This window comes from Plectropomus leopardus, chromosome 3, assembly GCF_008729295.1.
Source record: "Plectropomus leopardus isolate mb chromosome 3, YSFRI_Pleo_2.0, whole genome shotgun sequence".
Lineage (NCBI taxonomy): Eukaryota > Metazoa > Chordata > Actinopteri > Perciformes > Serranidae > Plectropomus > Plectropomus leopardus.
In genome coordinates, this window is record NC_056465.1 from 31,646,801 (window position 1) to 31,671,102 (window position 24,302).

Consider the following 24,302-nt stretch of genomic DNA (forward strand, 5'->3'; position numbering starts at 1 on the left):
GATTCATCTGTAAAATGTATTGGATTATTGTGTTTAAAAAAAAAGTGAAGTAGTGAAAATGCCCATTAAAATATTAAGAGCTTAGGTTAACAATATAAACCAAACCGAAAATAATCTACAGATATTCTACTTTAATGATATTAAACAATTAATTATTATTAATATAAGGTCGTTTAACTGATCAATGTATTGAATCACTATTTCTGTACTAAAAACATTGAATATAAGTAGCTTTATGTTGGCATGCTATTGTCCATACTTCGTCTTCAAAACATTTTAACTAGTGGAAATTACTTTTTGATACGTAAAATTAATTTTTTCTGACCAGTTATAAAAGTAATTATATCTTAAAACACTGTATGTAAAATAACTGTATGTCAGATATCTGATATACAATTCTAGATATGTGAAATTATGACAGGAAATGCTCAATGTAGGTATCTGCAGTTCAAACTTTTACTATCCAAACTCAGTAAGATATCTGTAATTCAATTTTGAGGTGGCAAAATTCTCATTGTAGCTACCTAAAACTGTTTATACTTTATTAGATGACATAAATGTAATTCTAGTCAATTCTGACAAATCAAAATTACATGATGGATATGCCAACTTTATGTAATTATAACACGTTTGAATAGAAGCCAATGGTAAAAGTTTGCTAGCTTTTACATTAGTTTAGTTACAGACTAATTATTGATGTCAAGAATGAGCATGTCGCCATAAAATACATATATAGTTTGTAAATGTTGTGTTACAGTGGCATTAAACTCTGGGTTATAACAGCTGTGTGGTGAACTTACTTGGGAATCCTGTTTTTCACGAGGTTCACCTCCAACCCATCTTGGCACTGAGGCTTTGAATACTGTTTAAAACCAGAAAAAACGCGTTAAACAAGGTGTTTTTAGCCGTGCTGCTTCACTTCATGCTAACGGTAACGTGGCCACATTATTGACCTCCTTTTTAACAAAACCTTGCCTATGATTCTCTCCAGTGAAATTTTGTAGTTAAAGCTATTTTCAGAGAGCCGTTTCTTTAAAAACTCGTCCATGTTGCATTAAAAAATACTTTTTCTTTATGTTGGGAGATTAGTGAAAGAAGCCGCAGGCTAGCGTGACTCGATATAAGAAAAAAAAGATTTTAGATTCTTCTTTTTGTCGACGTTTTATGGCGGTTTTGTGAGTTTTTGGTTCAGTTTTGTCTCCTCTCAGATCTTCGGGCGGTTTGAGGTTCCAAAAATCTTCCAGAAAATAGAGCCCGATGATTGGACAGAGAGATGATTGGACAGAGTGGCCTTCACTGTCGCTGGGAAATCCTGGTTTCGCTTTAGGAAGAATCAGATAAGGTTTGTCATGCCGAGTAAGTTTGTGTACATACAAGTAATTTAACTTCGTTTTTTTGTGACTCTGAATACATTTACTCACTTGCTGGATTTATATACGTTCAATTGCGCCGGTACTTGTATTTTACTTGAGTATTTTCATTTTATGCTACTTTATTCTTCTGCAATCCATGCACTTATTTGATAGCATGACCAACTCCTCTGCAAATTATATATATATTTATATATATATAAATGTGTGTGTGTGTGTGTGTGTGTGTGTGTGTGTGTGTGTGTGTGTGTGTGTGTGTGTATAACCAGAGCAAACCGGCTTGCTTGCTTGATTTATTTATTTATTTCAAAAGCATGAGAAGGAGGCAATGAGCAACAGTACAAGAAAGTACAAGATCATCTGAAAATTTCTCAAAACAACAACAAAAACTCAAATTAAAAACAGAAAGCTAAAACATATATTATGCATATATATGCACTCATTTTGCTGAATGGGTCACTTCAGAATTAATATATATATTCTTATAGTAATTAATGCAAGTATGTGTTCATCACTTTAGTGATGCTGCCGTTAAAGGTGGAGCTGATTTTAACTACTTTGCTATGACTGGGTAGCTTAATCCATAGCAATACATCATAATTCATGACTTTATCAATACTTTTTTTTAATCAATAATCTGAATCTGAAAAAGTATTTAAAGATGTCAGACAAATGTGGTGGAGTAAAAAAGCCCAATATTGACCTCTTAGATTGAATACAGTCGTAATATAATTTTCCTCAATATGTTACCTAAATACTGTTCTTGAGTAAATGTTTCTTAATATATCCATGGTAAATGTATTCAGTTTATACTCCACCGGTTGTGGTGATCACGATAATCAGATATCCTGATGGACTTGAATCAGTCATTGACAGGACGTCATCTTCACGCGTCAAACAGTAACGCTAATACATCCATGGCGGTCCTGCCTCGACATAAACAATAAACAAGCCCTCAGCACGCTGCAAGAAACAATACGTGAATTATGTAATAATTTGCAAGTTTTAGTCCAGACTCTTTACTAACAGAGGGTGGACTCTCAGTGTGAGCAGTATGTCTGCTGCTGGGACTCTGCAGGAGTTTGTGTCCTCCGCTGCGTCTCTGCACGCAGACCGAGCAGCTGTGACGTTTGACAGCGGCGCAGAGACACACAGCCCGGTGTCCCTGCTGTACAGAGACCTGGTCCAACTGTCCACTGAGCTGTCTCATATTATACGGACAAACTGCTCTCCTAATAACGGCCTGATCGGGCTGTACTGCTGCGATGATTTGTTCATACCTGTGTGGATCCTGGGGTGAGTTCACTGTCAACACAGTTCACCAATAAAGTTTTTTTTTTCTTCTTCAGTTAACTTCAATTCAATTTGCGTCTTATCTGCCAATACATGTGGTTATTCTTTAATCTTAAGTTTTTATCTGCTGAAATGAAATTCTCTTCTCTACATTTTATTTACTTATTAGGAAATTGTATTTTTGAACTTGCATCTTCATATATTTATGTACACATTGCTATTTTATTATTTGGGTTTCAATTGCAAAGCAATATGCAAACGTGAGCAAATTGGCCCAATTTAGTTATTTGCATATGTTTTTTTTTGTTTGTTTCATTTAAAAAGCATGGGGAGGAGGCAATGATGAAAAGAAGAAATTACCCAAGTCCAAGAAAGTACAAGATCATCTGACAATTTGTCAAAAAACCAACAAAAAGCTAAAAAAATAAAATTTTAAAAACAGAAAGAAAGAAGAAAGTAAAACAAAACACATATTTATAATTATTTCATAGAATGACTACAATTTTCAAGATTCTCTGTAGTTGATAACTTGCTTTACTCGCTCGTGAAATGAGTGGCGTGTTGGTGTAGTGATTAGCACTGTTGCCTCTCAACACTAATGTTTCAGGTTCAAACCCAAGTTGTGGACTTTTACTATGACACCCCTTTACAGTATTTCATGCTTTAATGATAAAAATAGGTTTTATATTTCTGAAACTGTGTTTTAAGTAATATTTAAGTAATATATATGTAGTTGTTTTTGAAAGAGACCTTGTCCAATGTGGTTTACATGTGAAAAAGGCAGTGAAATGTCCCCTTTTTTGCATTTTCACAAGTAGAATAAAGATTTAGCAAATCAGAATGTGTATTTCAAGTAATATTTAGCTTCTCTGGGACAATCTAGTCCAGATTTGACAGGTCTAATGGTTTTTGAAGGAGATGTTGTCCAATATGGTCTACATGTGGGGAAAAAACTGTGAAATGTCCCTTTTTTTTAATTTCACAAATAGAATAAAGGTTTCACAAGTATGATACTGTGCTTTAAATAATAGTTAGCCTCTCTAGGATAATCTAGGCCAGTTCTGACAATAAAAATGATCATGATTTGACTTTAAAAACGGTCCTGTGTTGTCTGTCAGGATCCTGCAGTCCTCTGCTGCATATGTCCCTCTGGACCCTGAAGCTCCAGGTCTCCTCTCTGCCAGAGTCATGAACCAGTGTGGCCTCAAGTACTGTGCTGTGAAGACTGACACCCTGCAGGTTCAACACTTCATATCTTAAGAGTATAGAGTATAATCCTCTTTAAAGACACAGCTTTGAGAAGCATTGTTTCTCTCAGCATCAGGGATTGAAATCATGGATGGCCAGATTAGTCTGTTTCGGCAGAATTGGACTAACTTTATTTTTTGTAGAGTCCACAAATCTATCATTGACACTCCCCATATTCACCACTTACTGCTCTCTGTACATTATAAGACACGAGTATGAGATAAGATATACAGTGTAAGGTGACAGAAGATGTGTGTATAAAATAAGATAATATAAAACTTTATTTGTCTTAAATTTGCTGTGCAATATTGGATAAATCTGGATAAATAACATTTTATGTTATTTTTTATGTTATCTTATCTTGTCTTAGCTCCGTTAAACAACAATAAAGAAAAATGCAAAGGATCTTAATCAAGCATTGGCATATTTCATTTAAAGATTATATGATACCACTACAAATAGTTGTTAAGTCTGTCTTTTTACGATTTTCTAACTAGATTGTTTTTCACTACCTGAATCATGCTAGTGGTTCAGGTAGGTTTTAGTGTTTTTTTAAGAAATGTAAACATATTTTAATGATTTTCGGGATAAAATTGTGAATCGCAATTGTTTTGACCAGTTCATTGTGACTGAAATTTTGCTTTAGGACCATGCACAGTTTCTTATAATTTCGTGGTGCAACTAACTAAATTACTGAAACCAGTTGACATCCATAAAACCAGGGGGCTTTGGACAAATTGTATAATGTGTGTGAGTGCAATCAAAGATCTGAGTTTGTTAAAATAAAAGTTAAAAATGTTTCAGAAAATATATGAATTTATCAATATTATTTATTATTAATTTATCCCCTTTATTTGTATTTATAGATTCATGGACACACTTATAGAATTATCCAAATAGCTATTCTGAAAGTCTGTTTCCCGTAAGTCCCATTCAGAGCATGCACACTGCAGTTTTTTTTAGTTGTATGTTATGATTTATTTTACACTATTAACTTGCATTTATGACCCGTCAAAGTTTTCCCTCTTTGTCCATGCTTTGTATGAATATTAACGTTGATTTTATTTCCTCCTCCTTCTCATCCAGCGATTCCAGGCAGCTCTCGTCAAACACGTATCAGTGGAGGTGTGTGTGGTGTTGCCCAAGTTCAAACTAACGCTGATAAAAATCCAGCTGCTGCCCGTCGCTGAGCACCAGCGAGCACCAGAGCAGACCGGAGCTCAGACAGCAGATGGTGCTGGTCTCCGCTCTGATGCAGCTGAGGGGTTAAAGGATGCTGGGCATAAAGACTTGGCGTATGTGCTGCACACATCTGGAACAACCGGCCTCCCGAAGATCGTGAGGGTGCCGCACAAGTGTATAATCCCCAACATACTGCATCTGAGGTGAGTTTTTATCTCTTAATCGGTTTCTAAAACATTTTTATTTTGGTGCATATTTAGGCAAGGCAGCTTTATTTGTATAGCACATTTAATACAACAGGGCAATTCAAAGTGCTGTACAGAGCAATTAAATATAAAAACATAATAAAAGATACAGATTTACAATAAAAGAGTGAAGAAAATTAATTACTAAATGATTTAAAAAAATTTAATATTTAAAAATTAAAATCACCATTTAAAAAGCAAAAGTGCAGACAAGAGTTGCAAAAATAAAAATAATATGTAGAATTTAAAATTAAGTTTAATATTTGTATGTAGTCATTAGCGGGTTGAGTAGGCAGTGTAAAAAAGGAACGTTTTTAGCTTTGCCTTGGATGTAGTCAGAGTCGGGGCTTGTCTAACATCATCTTGGAGGTTATTCCAGGTCTGTGCGGCATGAAAATAAAATGTTGCTTCATGTAACCCTTTGAAACCTGAGCAAATTGGCTTGATTTCTTTGGAGAACAAGAAAGACAGCAGTGAGCAACCAGAGTAAAATGGCCCGAAAATTAGCAAGAAATTAGTAAAAAGTACAAGAAAATTACCTGAAAGTTCCTTTTTTTTAAAGAAAAAAAAAAAGTTAAAAAAGGAATAAATTGTAAAAAAAAAAAAATAAAGAAACAAAACAGTAAGAAACAAACAAGTAAATGACCAGGAAGAAGTGCTTTAAAATTAAATAACCAATTTTGTAACATTTTAAATATGTAGTTATTATAATTTCAGATATAGTTTTTTTTAAATATATATATATCAGTCTTTTTTTCCCTAGACATTTTCTCTTGCTTTTTTAAAAGAATTTTTAATTCTACAAATGTTTTGCAATTTGTGGAACATTTCTTACCAAGTTGCTTATTGCACAGAAAAGTGATGTTGCTCCAGGTATCAAAGGGTTAAAAGTGCATCTCTCTTGGCTCAGATCTTTGTTTCAGATGCGTGCAGACGATGTGGTTTTCCTCGCCTCGCCTTTAACGTTTGACCCCTCTGTGGTGGATATTTTCCTGGCGTTATCATCCGGGGCTCAGCTCCTCATCGTCCCCGCTGTGATCAAGAAAATTCCCAGTCGACTCTCTCGACTGCTGTTCGAGGATCACAAGACGACTGTCCTGCAGGCAGGTGTGAGGAAACCGTGTTTTACTCGGAATTATTTTTTCAGACACTATAATGTGTGTTTTTGTTTGTTTGTTTGTTTCCACAGGTCACACCGACACTGCTCAGCCGCTTCAGACACCGTACTCTAAAAGAGGAAGTGTTGTCGCGTGGCTCTTCGTTGCGGTTGTTGGCTCTGGGGGGAGAGGCCTGCCCCTCGCCGGCTCTGCTGAGGAGCTGGAAGCATGAGGACAACAAAACCCAAATCTACAATATTTACGGTATTACTGAGGTGTCCTGCTGGGCCTGTTCATACAGAATACCAGAGTCTCTGCTGCAGCTCAGCAGCCCGTGAGTGTACCCAATTTAAAATAATTTGTTGAATATACATGTTAAACACGCTGCAGTTGATACAACTTCTATTTAAAACTGTATGGCTTTCAGCACACCGTCCCCTGTGCCTCTTGGGACTCCTCTGATGGACACAGTGGTGGAAGTAAGAGATGAACATGGCCGCATTGTTACAGAGGGCGAAGGTCAGGTGTTCATAGGTGAGAACGATATTCATTTCATTTCAGTTCAGTTTGATTCAATTCAATTTCATTCATAAAGCCTATTATCACAAATCACAGTTTGTCTCAGAGAGCTTTACAGCACCGACATCCAGCAACAACAGGAGCAAAAAAAACACAGTAGAAACGTCAGGAAGAGCGACTGAGGAGGGATCCTCTTTCAGGACAGGACTTTAAGTTCCTTCTCTGCGTGCTTCTGTTGAGAGCCAACTTGTGAGCGTAGGCAATACGCGTCCGCCGTCTGAGTGGCAGCACATAGGCAGTATGGTTGACTGCACCACATAATCAGTTTCTGCGGGGACACTGTTATACCAGTAAGGACTGTACGCTGTTTCCCAAATAATAAGCACTGTATCACCAGCAACATTCAGTGCCTTCACATGTCCAGTTAAAGTTGCACAAATGAACAAATCATCTGTGCAGTCCCGTGAATCCCGACAACGATAAAATGGCAGTAGATGACAAAATGATACATAGGAGAGAAAGAGAGAGAAAGAGAGAGGGAGGGATGCATGGCAGCAATAATGATAACAATAACATAAGATTTGTAATAGACATATAAATTAGTATATCTAACTTATGATGGCATGTATATCACATGCAAATATTGTATGTTTATGTAACACATTAATATGTGTGTAATAATAGTGGAGGTATGTGTAATAATGATGGCAGTAGAAGTTGGCGTTGAGTAGAACCACGACATAAGTGTAACAACAACCCACAGATTTTAGTTACAGGATTATCAGTGCCAGAGGAGCTAACAGTGAAAAAAAATAGTAAAGTTCATCTCAGCTATCTAAAAAAAAAAGCATGTGCTAACAATTATACTTAATTTATAGTAAAAAAGCAACCAGATGGCATTGGGCTCTGGGGACAAAGACATTTTTTACATCATATACACATATATGTATTATAAACATGAATGTTTAACTTTTAAACTTCACAGTTTTGGTCAATATCGTGACATCCCTAATTGACACACACAAAAATGCAATAAAAATAAAACTAAATAAAGTTCACATAAACCCTTTTTAATGTTGGTGCAGGTGGAAAGGACAGAGTGTGTCTCCTGGATGATGAGGACAGTGTCATCCCTGGGACAATGAGAGCTACTGGAGACTGGGTGAACGTTAAAGACACACAGCTGTACTACCTGGGACGCAGAGACAGGCTGATTAAATGCCACGGAAAACGAGTCAACTTGGACAGCTTACAGCAAGTGAGATGTTTTTACGTTTACGAATATAAATGTTACAGAAGTAGAATTCACATTCAGTGTCATTTACACCTCTCAAACTTTCTTGAGAAGAAATTTAATAAAATCAATTTTATTTTTGCATTACAGCAAAAAAGTAGATCTGAAGTTACAGTACTTGTGGATGTTTCTCCGTCTGGTATTCCTGAAGTGAAGTTAAAGCAGTTATGTTTTGTGGCCACTTGGGGGCAACACAACAAACTGTTACCTCCGTATTGGCACATTTTAACCCTAAAAAGTTCTTGTGGTGAATGTGTAGGTTTGCCTTATTACACATCCGACAGACACAAAACAACAAAATCAACTTAGCCCTGTTTGTAAATTGAATTTTATTTACTTTCCCTTTAGCATTACTTTGCTGCTTAAAAATGAGACAATGGCCACTAGTGTAGAATATAAATGTAATTATTATTAATAAGATTTATATATTTTAAGTTCATTACATTTTTGGCACTTTTATTTATGAATTAATTATTATTATTATTATTATTATTGTTATTGTTATTGTTATTGTTATTATTATTATATTGATTTTCTTATTTATTATCATCATATTATTATTATTATTATTAATTATTGTTGTTGTTGTTGTTGTTGTTGTTATTGTTGTTTTAAATAAGTGCATACATGAAGCCAGGATCTTTTCAGAGCCAGTTTTTTTTTTTTTTTTGTAATTGCAATTTTTCTATTGAACTGAATGTTAATGGTCTTGTTAAACTCTGGATAAGAACTGACATTTGCAGGTTGAGGTTAAGAGGTTTTAACAATTGTTTTTTTGTTTTTTTTAAGAAGAGGAGGCGAAGCATTAATGTTGTCTCTGCTCCTCCAGCTCATTCAGAGTCTGCCTCAGGTGCAGGCCTGTGCTGTGGGTCTGTATGAAACCTCACGACTGCTCGCCTTTGTCGTGGTGCCCACATCTGGAGACCACAAAGCAGCTTCGCCTCTCACATCTGCGAAGCAGCATGTGAAACAAACAGCCTCTGCCGGCCATCGTGAAAACCCGCCCTCTGCTGTGCAGCACCGCCAGGAGGAGACGGGCGGCACAGATGGAGATCTGAGCAGACTCATCCTGAACCAGCTGTCTCTACTGCTGCCTTCTTACAGCGTTCCCGACACGCTGCTGCTGGTCCCGGCCTTGTGTCTGACTCCTCATGGTCAGCATTACACACACACACACACACACACACACACACACACACACACACACACACACACACAGAGAAGAAAACAATAACAAGGGGTCAACTGCTATTGGTTTTTTCAGGGCCAATACAATACCGATTATTAGTAGTTAATAAGACAGATAACCGATATTTGGGACCAATATGCATTTACAAAAAAAATAAAAATATTTCTGTTGAAATGTAGAATTTGGAATATAACAAACTCCAACACAAAACTTTGTTTAAATGCCTTTAGCAGATGTTTAATCAAAACTGAGACTTTCAACATCATGTACAAGTTCCCAACAACTTTTTTATAAATTCAAGTGAAATTTTAAATTAAACATTAATGAATAAAAATAGCTCCCTGAGGTTTTTCAGAGTAAAAGTTCCTCCCATGCTGCTTTCTTTGCCTGTATTGCATACCCTGATAATGGAACAGGCCAATAATCTGTCAAACCCTAACAATAACACATCACTGTTTCACTTCTCTTGTTTGTTTTTTGGCAGGAAAAGTAGACATGGAGGCACTTATGAAAATATACCAAAGACAGAGACAGCGTTTAGAGTCTTCACAGGGAGATTTCACTAAACTGAAGCAAACTCTGCAGACCATGTGGCAGGTACAGCTCTTTCAGTATTTTTGACAACATAAATCCACATTTTAACAGTTCCTGGTTTCATTTATTGCCTTAATTTTTGTAACAAACTATCAACAGAAAACTCTCGGTCTTCCTGAAGATGTGTCCATCGCGAGGAATCCAACTTCCTGTTGAGTGGAGGAGATTCTCTGAAGGCTCTACACCTGTGTGAAGACGTCCTCACTGCTGTTGGAGCGACCTCACAGGAGCTTCTGGAGGTCATACTTGACGGGACCTTCTCCGAGGTTTTGCGCCATGTTGTGAGCGTCACACTGACTCTGCCACTTGAGAACAGCCAGTCTGAGGCCAAAAAAAGGCACACTGACACTCCCTCTGTGGTGGCAGCAAAGAGAGAACGCACAGCAGCAGAGAGGCTGCAGGGGGAGAAATGCACCTTCAAAGTTATAAGACGAGCAGGTGAGGTGATAGAAATCAGAAATCCAAACACAAATGGAAACTTCAAGGATGATGCACTCGGTGAAAAGGACTCCAGTAAGAAGCTGGGAGGTGACGACCTGAGCCTCAGTCTGAGCTGGTCCTCAGATACAGGCAGATGTGTGGACGCCTCACCAGTGATTCTAGTAAAACACAGAACAGATCTGAGGTCAGATGAGGGTGAAACAACAGTGTTCATCGGCTCCCACTCTCACAGGATCCAGGCTTTAAACCTGACACAGGGAGCCTTCTGTGGGAGCGAGTCCTCGGGGACAGAATTGAAGCCTCGGCTGCAGTGTCTCGCTGCGGGAGCCTCGTGATCATAGGTCACATCATCATCTCTCTAAATGTGAAAATATCTCACTGTATAGTATTCGACTCTGGGATTTATTTTTCGGTTTTCCCAGGTTGCTACAACGGCTGTGTGTATTTCCTGTGTGCCACATCTGGAGAGACACGGTGGATGTTTGAGACAGGAGACGCTGTGAAGAGCTGTCCTGCTGTGGATCCCCTCACAGGTCTGGTGATAGTGGGCTCACATGATGGACACGTTTACGCCCTGGACCCAAAGGTGGGAAGATTTGAATGTATTGTGTCCCTTGTCTTGATTTGATTAAAGTTAACTGCCAATGACGGAAACATGATTAAAACGTTCATTACAGATTTCTCAACTGCTCGGACAAACTTTTTTGACATTTTTCATGGTTTTTGACAACATACTTGAATATTTACTTTTGTCGTGACTTTTGACGACACGTTATACTATGATTTTTTTTAAGTACTTTTGACGACATACTATATTTTAAAATTTAATTTTTTTTTAAATGTCATATTTTGACATTTTTGCCATAGTATAGCCTTGCATTTTCGGTCATTTTTCGACATATCAATTTATTTTGTTTTTTTTCCTTTTTGCAACTTTCAATGCAATGGCGTGTCTCGGAAGGCTATTGTATGTAGTTTAATGTGGTTTTCAGCTGTTTTTGGCACTTGCCATATTTTGGTATTTTTGCCATACTATAGCCTTGCATTTTCTGTCATTTTTTCAACATGTCAAATTCTTATGTTTTTGGCACTTTTTGCAACTTTCTATGCTAAGGCGTGCCTCAGAAGGCTATTTCATGTAGTTTAATGTGGTTTTCAGCTATTTTTTGGGACATGTCATATTTTGACATTTTTGCTATACTATAGCCTTGCATTTTCTGTCATTTTTTCAACGTAAATTTATGGTGTTTTAGGCCGTTTTTGCAATTTTTGAATGCTATGGTGTGTCTCGGAAGGCAATTTCATGTAGTTTAATGTGGTTTTCAACTTTTTTTGAGACATGCCATATTTTGACATTTTTGCCATACTATAGCCTTGCATTTTCGGTCATTTTTTCGACATGTCAGTTGGTGGTGTTTTTGTGCCTTTTTGCAACTTTCTATGCTAAGGCGTGTCTCGGAAGGTTATTTTATGTAGTTTAATGTGGTTTTCAGCTGTTTTTGGGACATGTCATATTTTGATATGTTTGCCATACTATAGCCTTGCATTTTCGGTCATTTTTTCAACGTGTCAATTTATTTATTTTTTTTTTGCCTTTTTGCAACTTTCTATGCAATGGCGTGTCTCGGAAGGCTATTTTATGTGATTTAATGTAGTTTTCAGCTGTTTTTGGGACATGCCTTATTTTGACATTTGTGCCATACTATAGCCTTGCGTTTTCGGTCATTTTTGTGACATGTCAAATTCTTATGTTTTTGGCACTTTTTGCAACTTTCTATGCTATGGCGTGTCTTGAAAGGCTATTTTATGTGATTTAATGTGGTTTTCAGCTATTTTTGGGACATGTCATATTTTGACATTTTTGCCATACTATAGCCTTGCATTTTCTGTCATTTTTTCAACATGTGAAATTATGATGTTTTAGGCCGTTTTTGTAACTTTCTATTCTATGGCGTGTCTCGGAAGGCTATTTTATGTAGTTTAATGTGGTTTTCAGTTATTTTTGGGAATTTCCAAATTTTGCCGTTTTTGCCATACTATAGCCTTGCATTTTCGTTCATTTTTTCGACACTTCAAATTATGGTGTTTTTGTGCCTTTTTACAACTTTCTATGCAATGGCGTGTCTCGGAAGGCTATTTTATGTAGTTTAATGTGGTTTTCAGTTATTTTTGGGATTTTCCTAATTTTGCCATTTTTGCCATACTATAGCCTTGCATTTTCGTTCATTTTTTCGACACTTCAAATTATGGTGTTTTTGTGCCTTTTTGCAACTTTCTATGATATGGCGTGTCTCGAAAGGCTATTTTATGTGATTTAATGTGGTTTTCAGCTATTTTTGGGACATGTCATATTTTGACATTTTTGCCATACTATAGCCTTGCATTTTCTGTCTTTTTTTCAACATGTCAATTTATGGTGTTTTTGTATCTTTATGCAACTTTCTATGTTATAGCGTGTCTCGGAGGGCTATTTTATGTAGTTTAATGTGGTTTTCAGCTTTTTTTGACATATGCCATAATTTGAAATTTTTGCCATACTATAGCCTTGCATATTCGGTCATTTTTTTCAACATGTGAAATTATGGTGTTTTGTGCCTTTTTGCAAATTTCTATACTATGGTGTGTCTCGAAAGGCTATTTCATGTGATTTAATGTAGTTTTCAGCTGTTTTTGAGACATGCCATATTTTTACATTTTTGCCATACTATAGCCTTGCATTTTCGGTCATTTTTGTGACATGTCAAATTCTTATGTTTTTGGCACTTTTTGCAACTCTCTATGCTATGGCGTGTCTTGAAAGGCTATTTTATGTGATTTAATGTGGTTTTCAGCTATTTTTGGGACATGTCATATTTTGACATTTTTGCCATACTATAGCCTTGCATTTTCTGTCATTTTTTCAACATGTGAAATTATGATGTTTTAGGCCGTTTTTGTAACTTTCTATTCTATGGCGTGTCTCGGAAGGCTATTTTATGTAGTTTAATGTGGTTTTCAGCTGTTTTTGGGACATGTCATATTTTGATATGTTTGCCATACTATAGCCTTGCATTTTCGTTCATTTTTTCGACACTTCAAATTATTGTGTTTTTGTGCCCAACTTCAAATTTTTTTTTGCAACTTTCTATGCAATGGCGTGTCTCGGAAGGCTATTTTATGTGATTTAATGTGGTTTTCAGCTATTTTTGGGACATGTCATATTTTGACATTTTTGCCATACTATAGCCTTGCGTTTTCTGTCATTTTTTTCAACATGTGAAATTATGTTTTAGGCCGTTTTTGTAACTTTTTATTCTATGGTGTGTCTCGGAAGGCTATTTTATGTAGTTTAATGTGGGTTTTTTCAGCTGTTTTTGGGACATGTCATATTTTGATATGTTTGCCATACTATAGCCTTGCATTTTCTGTCTTTTTTCGACACTTCAAATTATGGTGTTTTTGTGCCTTTTTGCAACTTTCTATGCTATGGCGTGTCTTGAAAGGCTATTTTATGTGATTTAATGTGGTTTTCAGCTATTTTTGGGACATGTCATATTTTGACATTTTTGCCATACTATAGCCTTGCATTTTCGTTCATTTTTTTCGACACTTCAAATTATGGTGTTTTTGTGCCTTTTTGCAACTTTCTATGCAATGGCGTGTCTCGTAAGGCTATTTTATGTGATTTAATATGGTTTTCAGCTGTTTTTGAGACATGCCATATTTTGACATTTTTGCCATACTATAGCCTTGCATTTTCGTTCATTTTTTCGACACTTCAAATTATGGTGTTTTTTGTCCCTTTTTTGCAACTTTCTATGCAATGGCGTGTCTCGAAAGGCTATTTTATGTGATTTAATGTGGTTTTCAGCTGTTTTTCGGACATGCCATATTTTGACATTTTTGCCATACTATAGCCTTGCATTTTCGTTCATTTTTTCGACACTTCAAATTATGGTGTTTTTGTGCCTTTTTGCAACTTTCTATGCAATGGCGTGTCTCGAAAGGCTATTTTATGTGATTTAATGTGGTTTTCAGCTGTTTTTTGGAACATGTCATATTTTGACATTTTTGCCATACTATAGCCTTGCATTTTCGGTCATTTTTTCAACCTGTCAATTTATGGTGTTTTTGTATCTTTATGCAACTTGCTATGCAATGGCGGGTCTCGAAAGGCTATTTCATGTAGTTTAATGTGGTTTTCAGTTATTTTTGGGAATTTCCAAATTTTGCAGTTTTTTGCCATACTATAGCCTTGCATTTTCGTTCATTTTTTCAACACTTGAAATTATGGTGTTTTTGTGCCTTTTTACAACTTTTTTATGCAATGGCGTGTCTCGGAAGGCTATTTTATGTAGTTTAATGTGGTTTTCAGCTATTTTTGGGACATGTCATATTTTGACATTTTTGCTATACTATAGCCTTGCATTTTCTGTCATTTTTTCAACATATGAAATTATGATGTTTTAGGCCGTTTTTGTAACTTTCTATTCTATGGCGTGTCTCGGAAGGCTATTTTATGTGATTTAATATGGTTTTCAGCTGTTTTTGAGACATGTCATATTTTGATATGTTTGCCATACTATAGCCTTGCATTTTCGTTCATTTTTTCGACACTTCAAATTATGGTGTTTTTGTGCCTTTTTGCAACTTTCTATGCAATGGCGTGTCTGGAAGGCTATTTTATGTGATTTAATGTGGTTTTCAGCTATTTTTGGGACATGTCATATTTTGACATTTTTGCCATACTATAGCCTTGCGTTTTCTGTCATTTTTTCAACATGTGAAATTATGTTTTAGGCCGTTTTTGTAACTTTTTATTCTATGGTGTGTCTCGGAAGGCTATTTTATGTAGTTTAATATGGTTTTCAGCTGTTTTTGGGACATGTCATATTTTGATATTTTTGCCATACTATAGCCTTGCATTTTCGGTCATTTTTTCAACATGTCAATTTATTTATTTTTTTTTTGCCTTTTGCAACTTTCTATGCAATGGGTGTCTCGGAAGGCTATTTTATGTGATTTAATGTAGTTTTCAGCTGTTTTTGGGACATGCCTTATTTTGACATTTGTGCCATGCTATAGCCTTGCATTTTCGGTCATTTTTGTGACATGTCAAATTCTTATGTTTTTGGCACTTTTTGCAACTTTCTATGCTATGGCGTGTCTTGAAAGGCTATTTTATGTGATTTAATGTGGTTTTCAGCTATTTTTGGGACATGTCATATTTTGACATTTTTGCTATACTATAGCCTTGCATTTTCTGTCATTTTTTCAACATGTGAAATATATGATGTTTTAGGCCGTTTTTGTAACTTTCTATTCTATGGCATGTCTCGAAGGCTATTTTATGTGATTTAATGTGGTTTTCAGCTATTTTTTGGGACATGTCATATTTTGACATTTTTGCCATACTATAGCCTTGCATTTTCGTTCATTTTTTCGACACTTCAAATTATGGTGTTTTTGTGCCTTTTTACAACTTTCTATGCAATGGCGTGTCTCGGAGGGCTATTTTTATATAGTTTAATGTGGTTTTCAGCTTTTTTTGACATATGCCATATTTTGACACATTTTTGCCATACTATAGCCTTGCTTTTTTTTGTCATTTTTTCAACCTGTCAATTTATGGTGTTTTTGTATCTTTTTGCAACTTTCTATGATATGGCGTGTCTCGGAAGGCTATTTTATGTGATTTAATGTGGTTTTCAGCTATTTTTGGGACATGTCATATTTTGACATTTTTGCCATACTATAGCCTTGCAATTTCTGTCTTTTTTTCAACCTGTCAATTTATGGTGTTTTTGTATCTTTATGCAACTTTCTATGCAATGGTGTGTCTCAGAAGGTTATTTTATGTAGTTTAATGTGGTTTTCAGCTATTTTAGGGACATGTCATATTTTGATATTTTTGCCATACTATAGCCTTGCATTTTCGGTCATTTTTTCAACATGTCAATTTATTTATTTTTTTTTGCCTTTTTGCAACTTTCTATGCAATGGCGTGTCTCGGAAGGCTATTTTATGTGATTTAATGTGGTTTTCAGCTGTTTTTGGGACATGCCTTATTTTGACATTTGTGCCATGCTATAGCCTTGCATTTTCGGTCATTTTTGTGACATGTCAAATTCTTATGTTTTTGGCACTTTTTGCAACTTTCTATGCTATGGCGTGTCTTGAAAGGCTATTTTATGTGATTTAATGTGGTTTTCAGCTATTTTTGGGACATGTCATATTTTGACATTTTTGCTATACTATAGCCTTGCATTTTCTGTCATTTTTTCAACATGTGAAATTATGATGTTTTAGGCCGTTTTTGTAACTTTCTATTCTATGGCGTGTCTCGAAAGGCTATTTTATGTGATTTAATGTGGTTTTCAGCTATTTTTGGGACATGTCATATTTTGACATTTTTGCCATACTATAGCCTTGCATTTTCGTTCATTTTTTCGACACTTCAAATTATGGTGTTTTTGTGCCTTTTTACAACTTTCTATGCAATGGCGTGTCTCGGAGGGCTATTTTATATAGTTTAATGTGGTTTTCAGCTTTTTTTGACATATGCCATATTTTGACATTTTTGCCATACTATAGCCTTGCTTTTTCTGTCATTTTTTCAACCTGTCAATTTATGGTGTTTTTGTATCTTTTTGCAACTTTCTATGATATGGCGTGTCTCGGAAGGCTATTTTATGTGATTTAATGTGGTTTTCAGCTATTTTTGGGACATGTCATATTTTGACATTTTTGCCATACTATAGCCTTGCTTTTTCTGTCATTTTTTCAACATGTGAAATTATTTTGTTTTTTTTTTTCCTTTTTGCCACTTTCTATGCAATGGCGTGTGTCTCGAAAGGCTATTTTATGTGATTTAATGTGGTTTTCAGCTATTTTTGGGACATGTCATATTTTGACATTTTTGCCATACTATAGCCTTGCAATTTCTGTCTTTTTTTTCAACCTGTCAATTTATGGTGTTTTTGTATCTTTATGCAACTTTCTATGCAATGGTGTGTCTCAGAAGGTTATTTTATGTAGTTTAATGTGGTTTTCAGCTATTTTTGGGACATGTCATATTTTGATATTTTTGCCATACTATAGCCTTGCATTTTCGGTCATTTTTTCAACATGTGAAATTATGGTGTTTTGTGCCTTTTTGCAATTTCTATACTATGGGTGTGTCTCGAAAGGCTATTTCATGTGATTTAATGTAGTTTTCAGCTGTTTTTGAGACATGCCATATTTTGACATTTTTGCCATACTATAGCCTTGCATTTTCTGTCATTTTTGTGACATGTCAAATTCTTATGTTTTTGGCACTTTTTGCAACTCTCTATGCTATGGCGTGTCTTGAAAGGCTATTTTATGTGATTTAATGTGGTTTTCAGCTATTTTTGGGACATGTCATATTTTGACATTTTTGCTATACTATAGCCTTGCATTTTCGTTCATTTTTTCGACACTTCAAATTATGGTGTTTTTGTGCCTTTTTACAACTTTCTATGCAATGGCGTGTCTCGGAAGGCTATTTTATGTAGTTTAATGTGGTTTTCAGCTTTTTTTGACATATGCCATATTTTGACATTTTTGCCACACTATAGCCTTGCGTTTTCTGTCATTTTTTCAACATGTGAAATTATGATGTTTTAGGCCGTTTTTGTAACTTTTTATTCTATGGCGTGTCTCGAAGGCTATTTTATGTAGTTTAATGTGGTTTTCAGTTATTTTTGGGAATTTCTAATTTTGCCATTTTTGCCATACTATAGCCTTGTATTTTCATTCACTTTTTCGACACTTCAAATTATGGTGTTTTTTGTGCCTTTTTGCAACTTTGTATGCAATGGCGTGTCTCGGAAGGCTTTTTTATGTGATTTAATATGGTTTTCAGCTATTTTTGGGACATGTCATATTTTGACATTTTTGCCATACTGTAGCCTTGCATTTTCTGTCTTTTTTTCAACCTGTCAATTTATGGTGTTTTTGTATCTTTTTGCAACTTTCTATGATATGGCGTGTCTCGGAAGGCTATTTTATGTGATTTAATGTGGTTTTTCAGCTATTTTTGGGACATGTCATATTTTGACATTTTTGCTATACTATAGCCTTGCATTTTCGGTCATTTCTTCAACATGTGAAATTATTTTGGTTTTTTTTTCCTTTTTGCCACTTTCTATGCAATGGCGTGTCTTGAAAGGCTATTTATGTGATTTAATGTGGTTTTCAGCTGTTTTTGGGACATGTCATATTTTGACATTTTTGCCATACTATAGCCTTGCATTTTCTGTCATTTTTGCGACATGTCAAAATCTTATGTTTTGGGCACTTTTTGCAACTTTCTATGATATGGCGTGTCTCAGAAGGCTATTTTATGTGATTTTAATGTGGTTTTCAGCTATTTTTGGGACATGTCATATTTTGACATTTTTGCCATATTATAGCCTTTGCATTTTCGGTTATTTTTGCGACATGTCAAAATCTTATGTTTTGGGCACTTTTTGCAACTTTCTATGATATGGCGTGTCTCAGAAGGCTATTTTTATGTGATTTAATGTGGTTTTCAGCTATTTTTGGGACATGTCATATTTTGACATTTTTGCCATACTATAGCCTTGCATTTTCGTTCATTTTTTTTCAACACTTCAAATTATGGTGTTTTTGTGCCTTTTTGCAACTTTCTATGCAATGGCGTGTCTCGGAAGGCTATTTTATGTGATTTAATATGGTTTTCAGCTGTTTTTGAGACATGCCATATTTTGACATTTTTGCCATACTATAGCCTTGCATTTTCGTTCATTTTTTCGACACTTCAAATTATGGTGTTTTTGTCCCTTTTTGCAACTTTCTATGCAATGGCGTGTCTCGAAAGGCTATTTTATGTGATTTAATGTGGTTTTCAGCTGTTTTTGGGACATGTCATATTTTGACATTTTGCCATACTATAGCCTTGCATTTTCGTTCATTTTTTTCGACACTTCAAATTATGGTGTTTTGTGCCTTTTTGCAACTTTCTATGCAATGGCGTGTCTCGGAAGGCTATTTTATGTGATTTAATATGGTTTTCAGCTGTTTTTGGAGACATGCCATATTTTGACATTTTTGCCATACTATAGCCTTGCATTTTCGTTCATTTTTTCGACACTTCAAATTATGTGTTTTTTTGTGCCCTTTTTGCAACTTTCTATTGCAATGGCGTGTCTCGAAAGGCTATTTTATGTGATTTAATGTGGTTTTCAGCTGTTTTTGGGACATGTCATATTTTGACAAATTTTGCCATACTATAGCCTTGCATTTTCTGTCATTTTTTCGACACTTCAAATTATGGTGTTTTTGTCCCTTTTTGCAACTTTCCATGCTGTGGCGTGTCTCGAAAGGCTATTTTATGTGATTTAATGTGGTTTTCAGCTGTTTTTGAGAGATGTCATATTTTGACATTTTTGCCATACTATAGCCTTGCATTTTCGGTCATTTTTTTGACATATCAATTTATGGTGTTTTTGTGCCTTTTTGCAACTTTCTATGCTATGGCGGGTCTCGCAAGCCTATTTTATGTAGTTTATTGTGGTTTTCAGCTGTTTTTGGGACATGTCATATTTTGAAATTTTTGCCATAGTATAGCCTTGCATTTTTGGGTCATTTTTTCGACATGTCAATTTATGGTGTTTTTGTGCCTTTTTGTAACTTTCTATGCTATGGCGTGTCTCGGAAGGCTATTTTATGTGATTTAATGTGGTTTTCAGCTGTTTTTGAGAGATGTCATATTTTGACATTTTTGCCATACTATAGTCTTGCATTTGCGGTCATTTTTTCAACACTTCAAATTATGGTGTTTTTGTGCCTTTTTGCAACTTTCTATGCTATGGCGTGTCTTGGAAGGCTATTTTATGTGATTTAATGTGGTTTTCAGCTGTTTTTGAGAGATGTCATATTTTGACATTTTTTCCATACTATAGCCTTACATTTTCGTTAATTTTTTCGACATCTCAAATTATGGTGTTTTAGGCCGTTTTTGCAACTTTCTATGCTATGGCGTGTCTCGGAAGGCTATTTCATGTAGTTTAATGTGGTTTTCAGCTATTTTTGGGACATGTCATATTTTGACATTTTTGCCATACTATAGCCTTGCATTTTCGGTCATTTTTTTGACATATCAATTTATGGTGTTTTTGTGCCTTTTTGCAACTTTCTATGCTATGGCGTGTCTCGGAAGGCTATTTTATGTGATTTAATGTGGTTTTCAGCTGTTTTTTAGAGATGTCATATTTTGACATTTTTGCCATACTATAGCCTTGCATTTTTGGGTCATTTTTTCGGCATGTCAGTTGGTGGTGTTTTTGTGCCTTTTTGCAACTTTCTATGCTATGGCGTGTCTCGGAAGGCTATTTTATGTAGTTTATTGTGGTTTTCAGCTGTTTTTGGAACATGTCATATTTTGACAATTTTGCCATACTATAGCCTTGCATTTTCGGTCATTTTTTCGACATATCAAATTATGGTGTTTTAGGCCGTTTTTGCAACTTTCTATGGTATGGCGTGTCTCGGAAGGCTATTTTATGTAGTTTATTGTGGTTTTCAGCTGTTTTTGAGACATGCTATATTTTGACATTTTTGCCATACTATAGCCTTGCATTTTCGTTCATTTTTTCGACATCTCAAATTATGGTGTTTTAGGCCGTTTTTGCAACTTTCTATGCTATGGCGTGTCTCGGAAGGCTATTTCATGTAGTTTAATGTGGTTTTCAGCTTTTTTTGAGACGTGCCATATTTTGACATTTTTGCCATACTATAGCCTTGCATTTTTGGGTCATTTTTTCGACATGTCAGTTGGCGGTGTTTTTGTGGCTTTTTGCAACTTTCTATGCTATGGCGGGTCTCGGAAGGCTATTTTACGTAGTTTATTGTGGTTTTCAGCTGTTTTTGGGACATGTCATATTTTGACAAATTTGCCATACTATAGCCTTGCATTTTCAGTCATTTTTTCAACATGTGAAATTAGGGTGTTTTAGGCCGTTTTTTCAACTTTCTATTCTATGGGGTGTCTCGGAAGGCTATTTTATGTGATTTAATATGGTTTTCAGCTGTTTTTGAGACATGCCATATTTTGACATTTTTGCCATACTATAGCCTTGCATTTTCGGTCATTTTTTTGACATATCAATTTATGGTGTTTTTGTGCCTTTTTGCAACTTTCTATGTAATGGTGTGTCTTGGAAGGCTATTTTATGTGATTTAATGTGGTTTTCAGCTGTTTTTGAGACATGCCATATTTTGACATTTTTGCCATACTATAGCCTTGCATTTTCGGTCATTTTTTCAACACTTCAAATTATGGTGTTTTTGTGGCTTTTTGCAACTTTCTATGCTATGGCGGGTCTCGGAAGGCTATTTTATGTAGTTTATTGTGGTTTTCAGCTACTTTTGGGACATGTCATATTTTGACATTTTTGCTTGCATTTTTTGGTCATTTTTTCGACATGTCAATTGGCGGTGTTTATGTGTCTTTTTGCAACTTTCTATGCTATGGCGTGTCTCGGAAGGCTATTTTATGTGATTTAATGTGGTTTTCAGCTGTTTTTGAGACATGCCATATTGTGACATTTTTGCCATACTATAGCCTTGCATTTTCGATCATTTTTTCGACATATCAATTTATGGTGTTTTTGTGCCTTTTTGCAACTTTCTATGTAATGGCGTGTCTTGGAAGGCAATTTTATGTGATTTAATGTGGTTTTCAGCTGTTTTTGAGAGATGTCATATTTTGACAATTTTGCCATACTAGAGCCTTGCATTTTCGGTCATTTTTTCGACATATCAATTTATGGCGTTTTGTGCGTTTTTTCAACTTTCTGTGTTTCTGAAGGCTTTTTATGATGTTTATTGTATTTTTGAGCCTGAAAACTACATAATAAAGCATGTCGAGAGATGCCATAGCATCGGATTTTGCAAAAACAGACAGAAACACTGTTAAACAGCATGTCAAATTAACGACCAAAAATGCAACATTATAGTACACCAAAACTGTCAAAATATGACATGTCAAAAAAGCTGCTGAAAACCACATTTAACCACATTAAAGAGCATGCCGACACACGCTATAGCATCGGATGTTGCAAAAATGGCCTCAAACAACATAAAATAGCATGTAAAAAAAAAAAAAAAAGACCAAAAATGCAATACTATGCTATGGTAAAAAATGTCAATCAAATGTTGACATGCTATTTTATGGTGTTTTTGGCTGAGGACGTATTATTACGATGTTTTTTCGTGATTTTTTATGGTATTCTATACTATGGTATTTTTGTAATTTTCATGACATCCTATCCTATGACATCTTTTCATAATTCTGTTTTAACTAGGCTATTTAATGTTCTCATTTTCCTTCTGCAAAGCCAAAGTTATCTAAACTGATACATGTAATAGAGATAAACAATGTGTGTGTTAAATGTGTGTGGTCTTTTAGGTTAAGCAGTGTGTATGGAGGCGTCACTGTGGGGGTGGAGCTGTGTTTTCCTCCCCATACCTCCACAACTCACTCAGACGGCTGTACGCTGCATCACTTGGAGGTCACCTACTCTGTCTTAACCCTGTGAGAAAAACAAAATATCAGTTTTCTTTCACTGAGCAACATTTAGAGATAAAGTGCACTTTGTTATCTCATAAGTGTGTTTCCTGTCTCAGGACAGCGGAGAGGTCCTGTGGTCGTACCGTAGAGAGACCCCGCTCTTCTCATCACCAAACGCCTCCTCTGGTCAGGTGGTGATCGGCTCAGTGGACGGAAACATCTACTGCTTCAGCAACACAGGGACACTGGTGAGAGGCAGAGCTTAAACTGCTGAATTTTTGTACAGTGCACCATGTTATAGAGTTTTATAAATGTTTTGACACCTGCTGTGACCACTGGTGTTGCAAGTATTGACATCTTAAAGGGATAGTTCTGATTTTTCTTAAAGTGGCAACATATGAGGTACGTAATAACAGTCAGTGTGTTAACTACAGTTGATGGCAGTCGGCACGGCCCCAGTTTGGAAAAGCAGGCAGGAGTACAGCGTCAGTTCCTGTTGGAAAGGGTTTTCTGACAGCAAGGTAGAAGGTTAAAGATATTCAAAATATTGCATACACTTTAACTGACATTGATCCACGGCAGTACATTACTTCAATTCTGTGGCGATACTCCTATCTGCTTCTCAAAACTAGTACTGTTGACAATATACTGACTATTAGTAAGTAGTCAGTAATCAGAACTATCCCTTTAAAGATTACAAGTCTTGCACTCTGAGAAAAATCTATTTATAAATGTGTGTTGCTCTGCAGGTCTGGAAGTTTTTAACAAAAGGACCCGTCTTCTCCTCTCCATGCGTCACACCAGACCAGCAGAGGGTTCTGTGTGGATCACATGACGGCTGCCTGTACTGCTTGAACTGCACCGACGGCTCTTTGGTTTGGATTTTCCAGACCACAGGAAAGGTGTACTGCACTCCGTGTGTGTTTGACAGCTCTGTCGTGGGCAGGAAGGGGATTCTGGTGGCTGTTGCCTCCACAGACGGGACTTTGTGGATATTAGATGGAGAAGACGGGCGAAGGCTGGCCTCGTTCTCTCTACCTGGGGAGTTGTTTTCATCCCCAGTGGTGTATGGACACTTTCTTGTTGTCGGGTGCCGCAACGACTATGTGTATTGTTTAAATCTGACTGTCTAAGAGGAAGCAGTAGAATGAGATGTATTTCTTTTTATAATAAACAGTGATGGCCTTTATATCTGTGTCAGAAGGTGCTTTGGGAAATAAGCTTTAACTAACATTCAGGGAAATAATGAGCCTCCAAGTTCAGACATCAGTATTTAATTTACATTATTCATA

At 35.9% G+C, this 24,302-nt stretch overlaps 1 protein-coding gene across 1 annotated transcript; it reads left to right on the forward strand.

The window, feature by feature from the left end:
- The first annotated feature begins 2,398 nt into the window (after window positions 1-2,398).
- On the forward strand, window positions 2,399-24,161 carry aasdh (aminoadipate-semialdehyde dehydrogenase). Its single transcript, XM_042484107.1, is given in 16 exon segments — window positions 2,399-2,666; window positions 3,782-3,902; window positions 4,998-5,296; window positions 6,249-6,441; window positions 6,528-6,769; window positions 6,863-6,969; window positions 8,040-8,212; window positions 9,078-9,402; window positions 9,922-10,034; window positions 10,131-10,161; window positions 10,164-10,721; window positions 10,724-10,813; window positions 10,895-11,058; window positions 22,909-23,034; window positions 23,127-23,258; window positions 23,760-24,161. Coding segments are annotated over 16 exon segments (3,318 nt in total). The 5' UTR covers window positions 2,399-2,424.
- The last annotated feature ends 141 nt before the right edge of the window (window positions 24,162-24,302 follow it).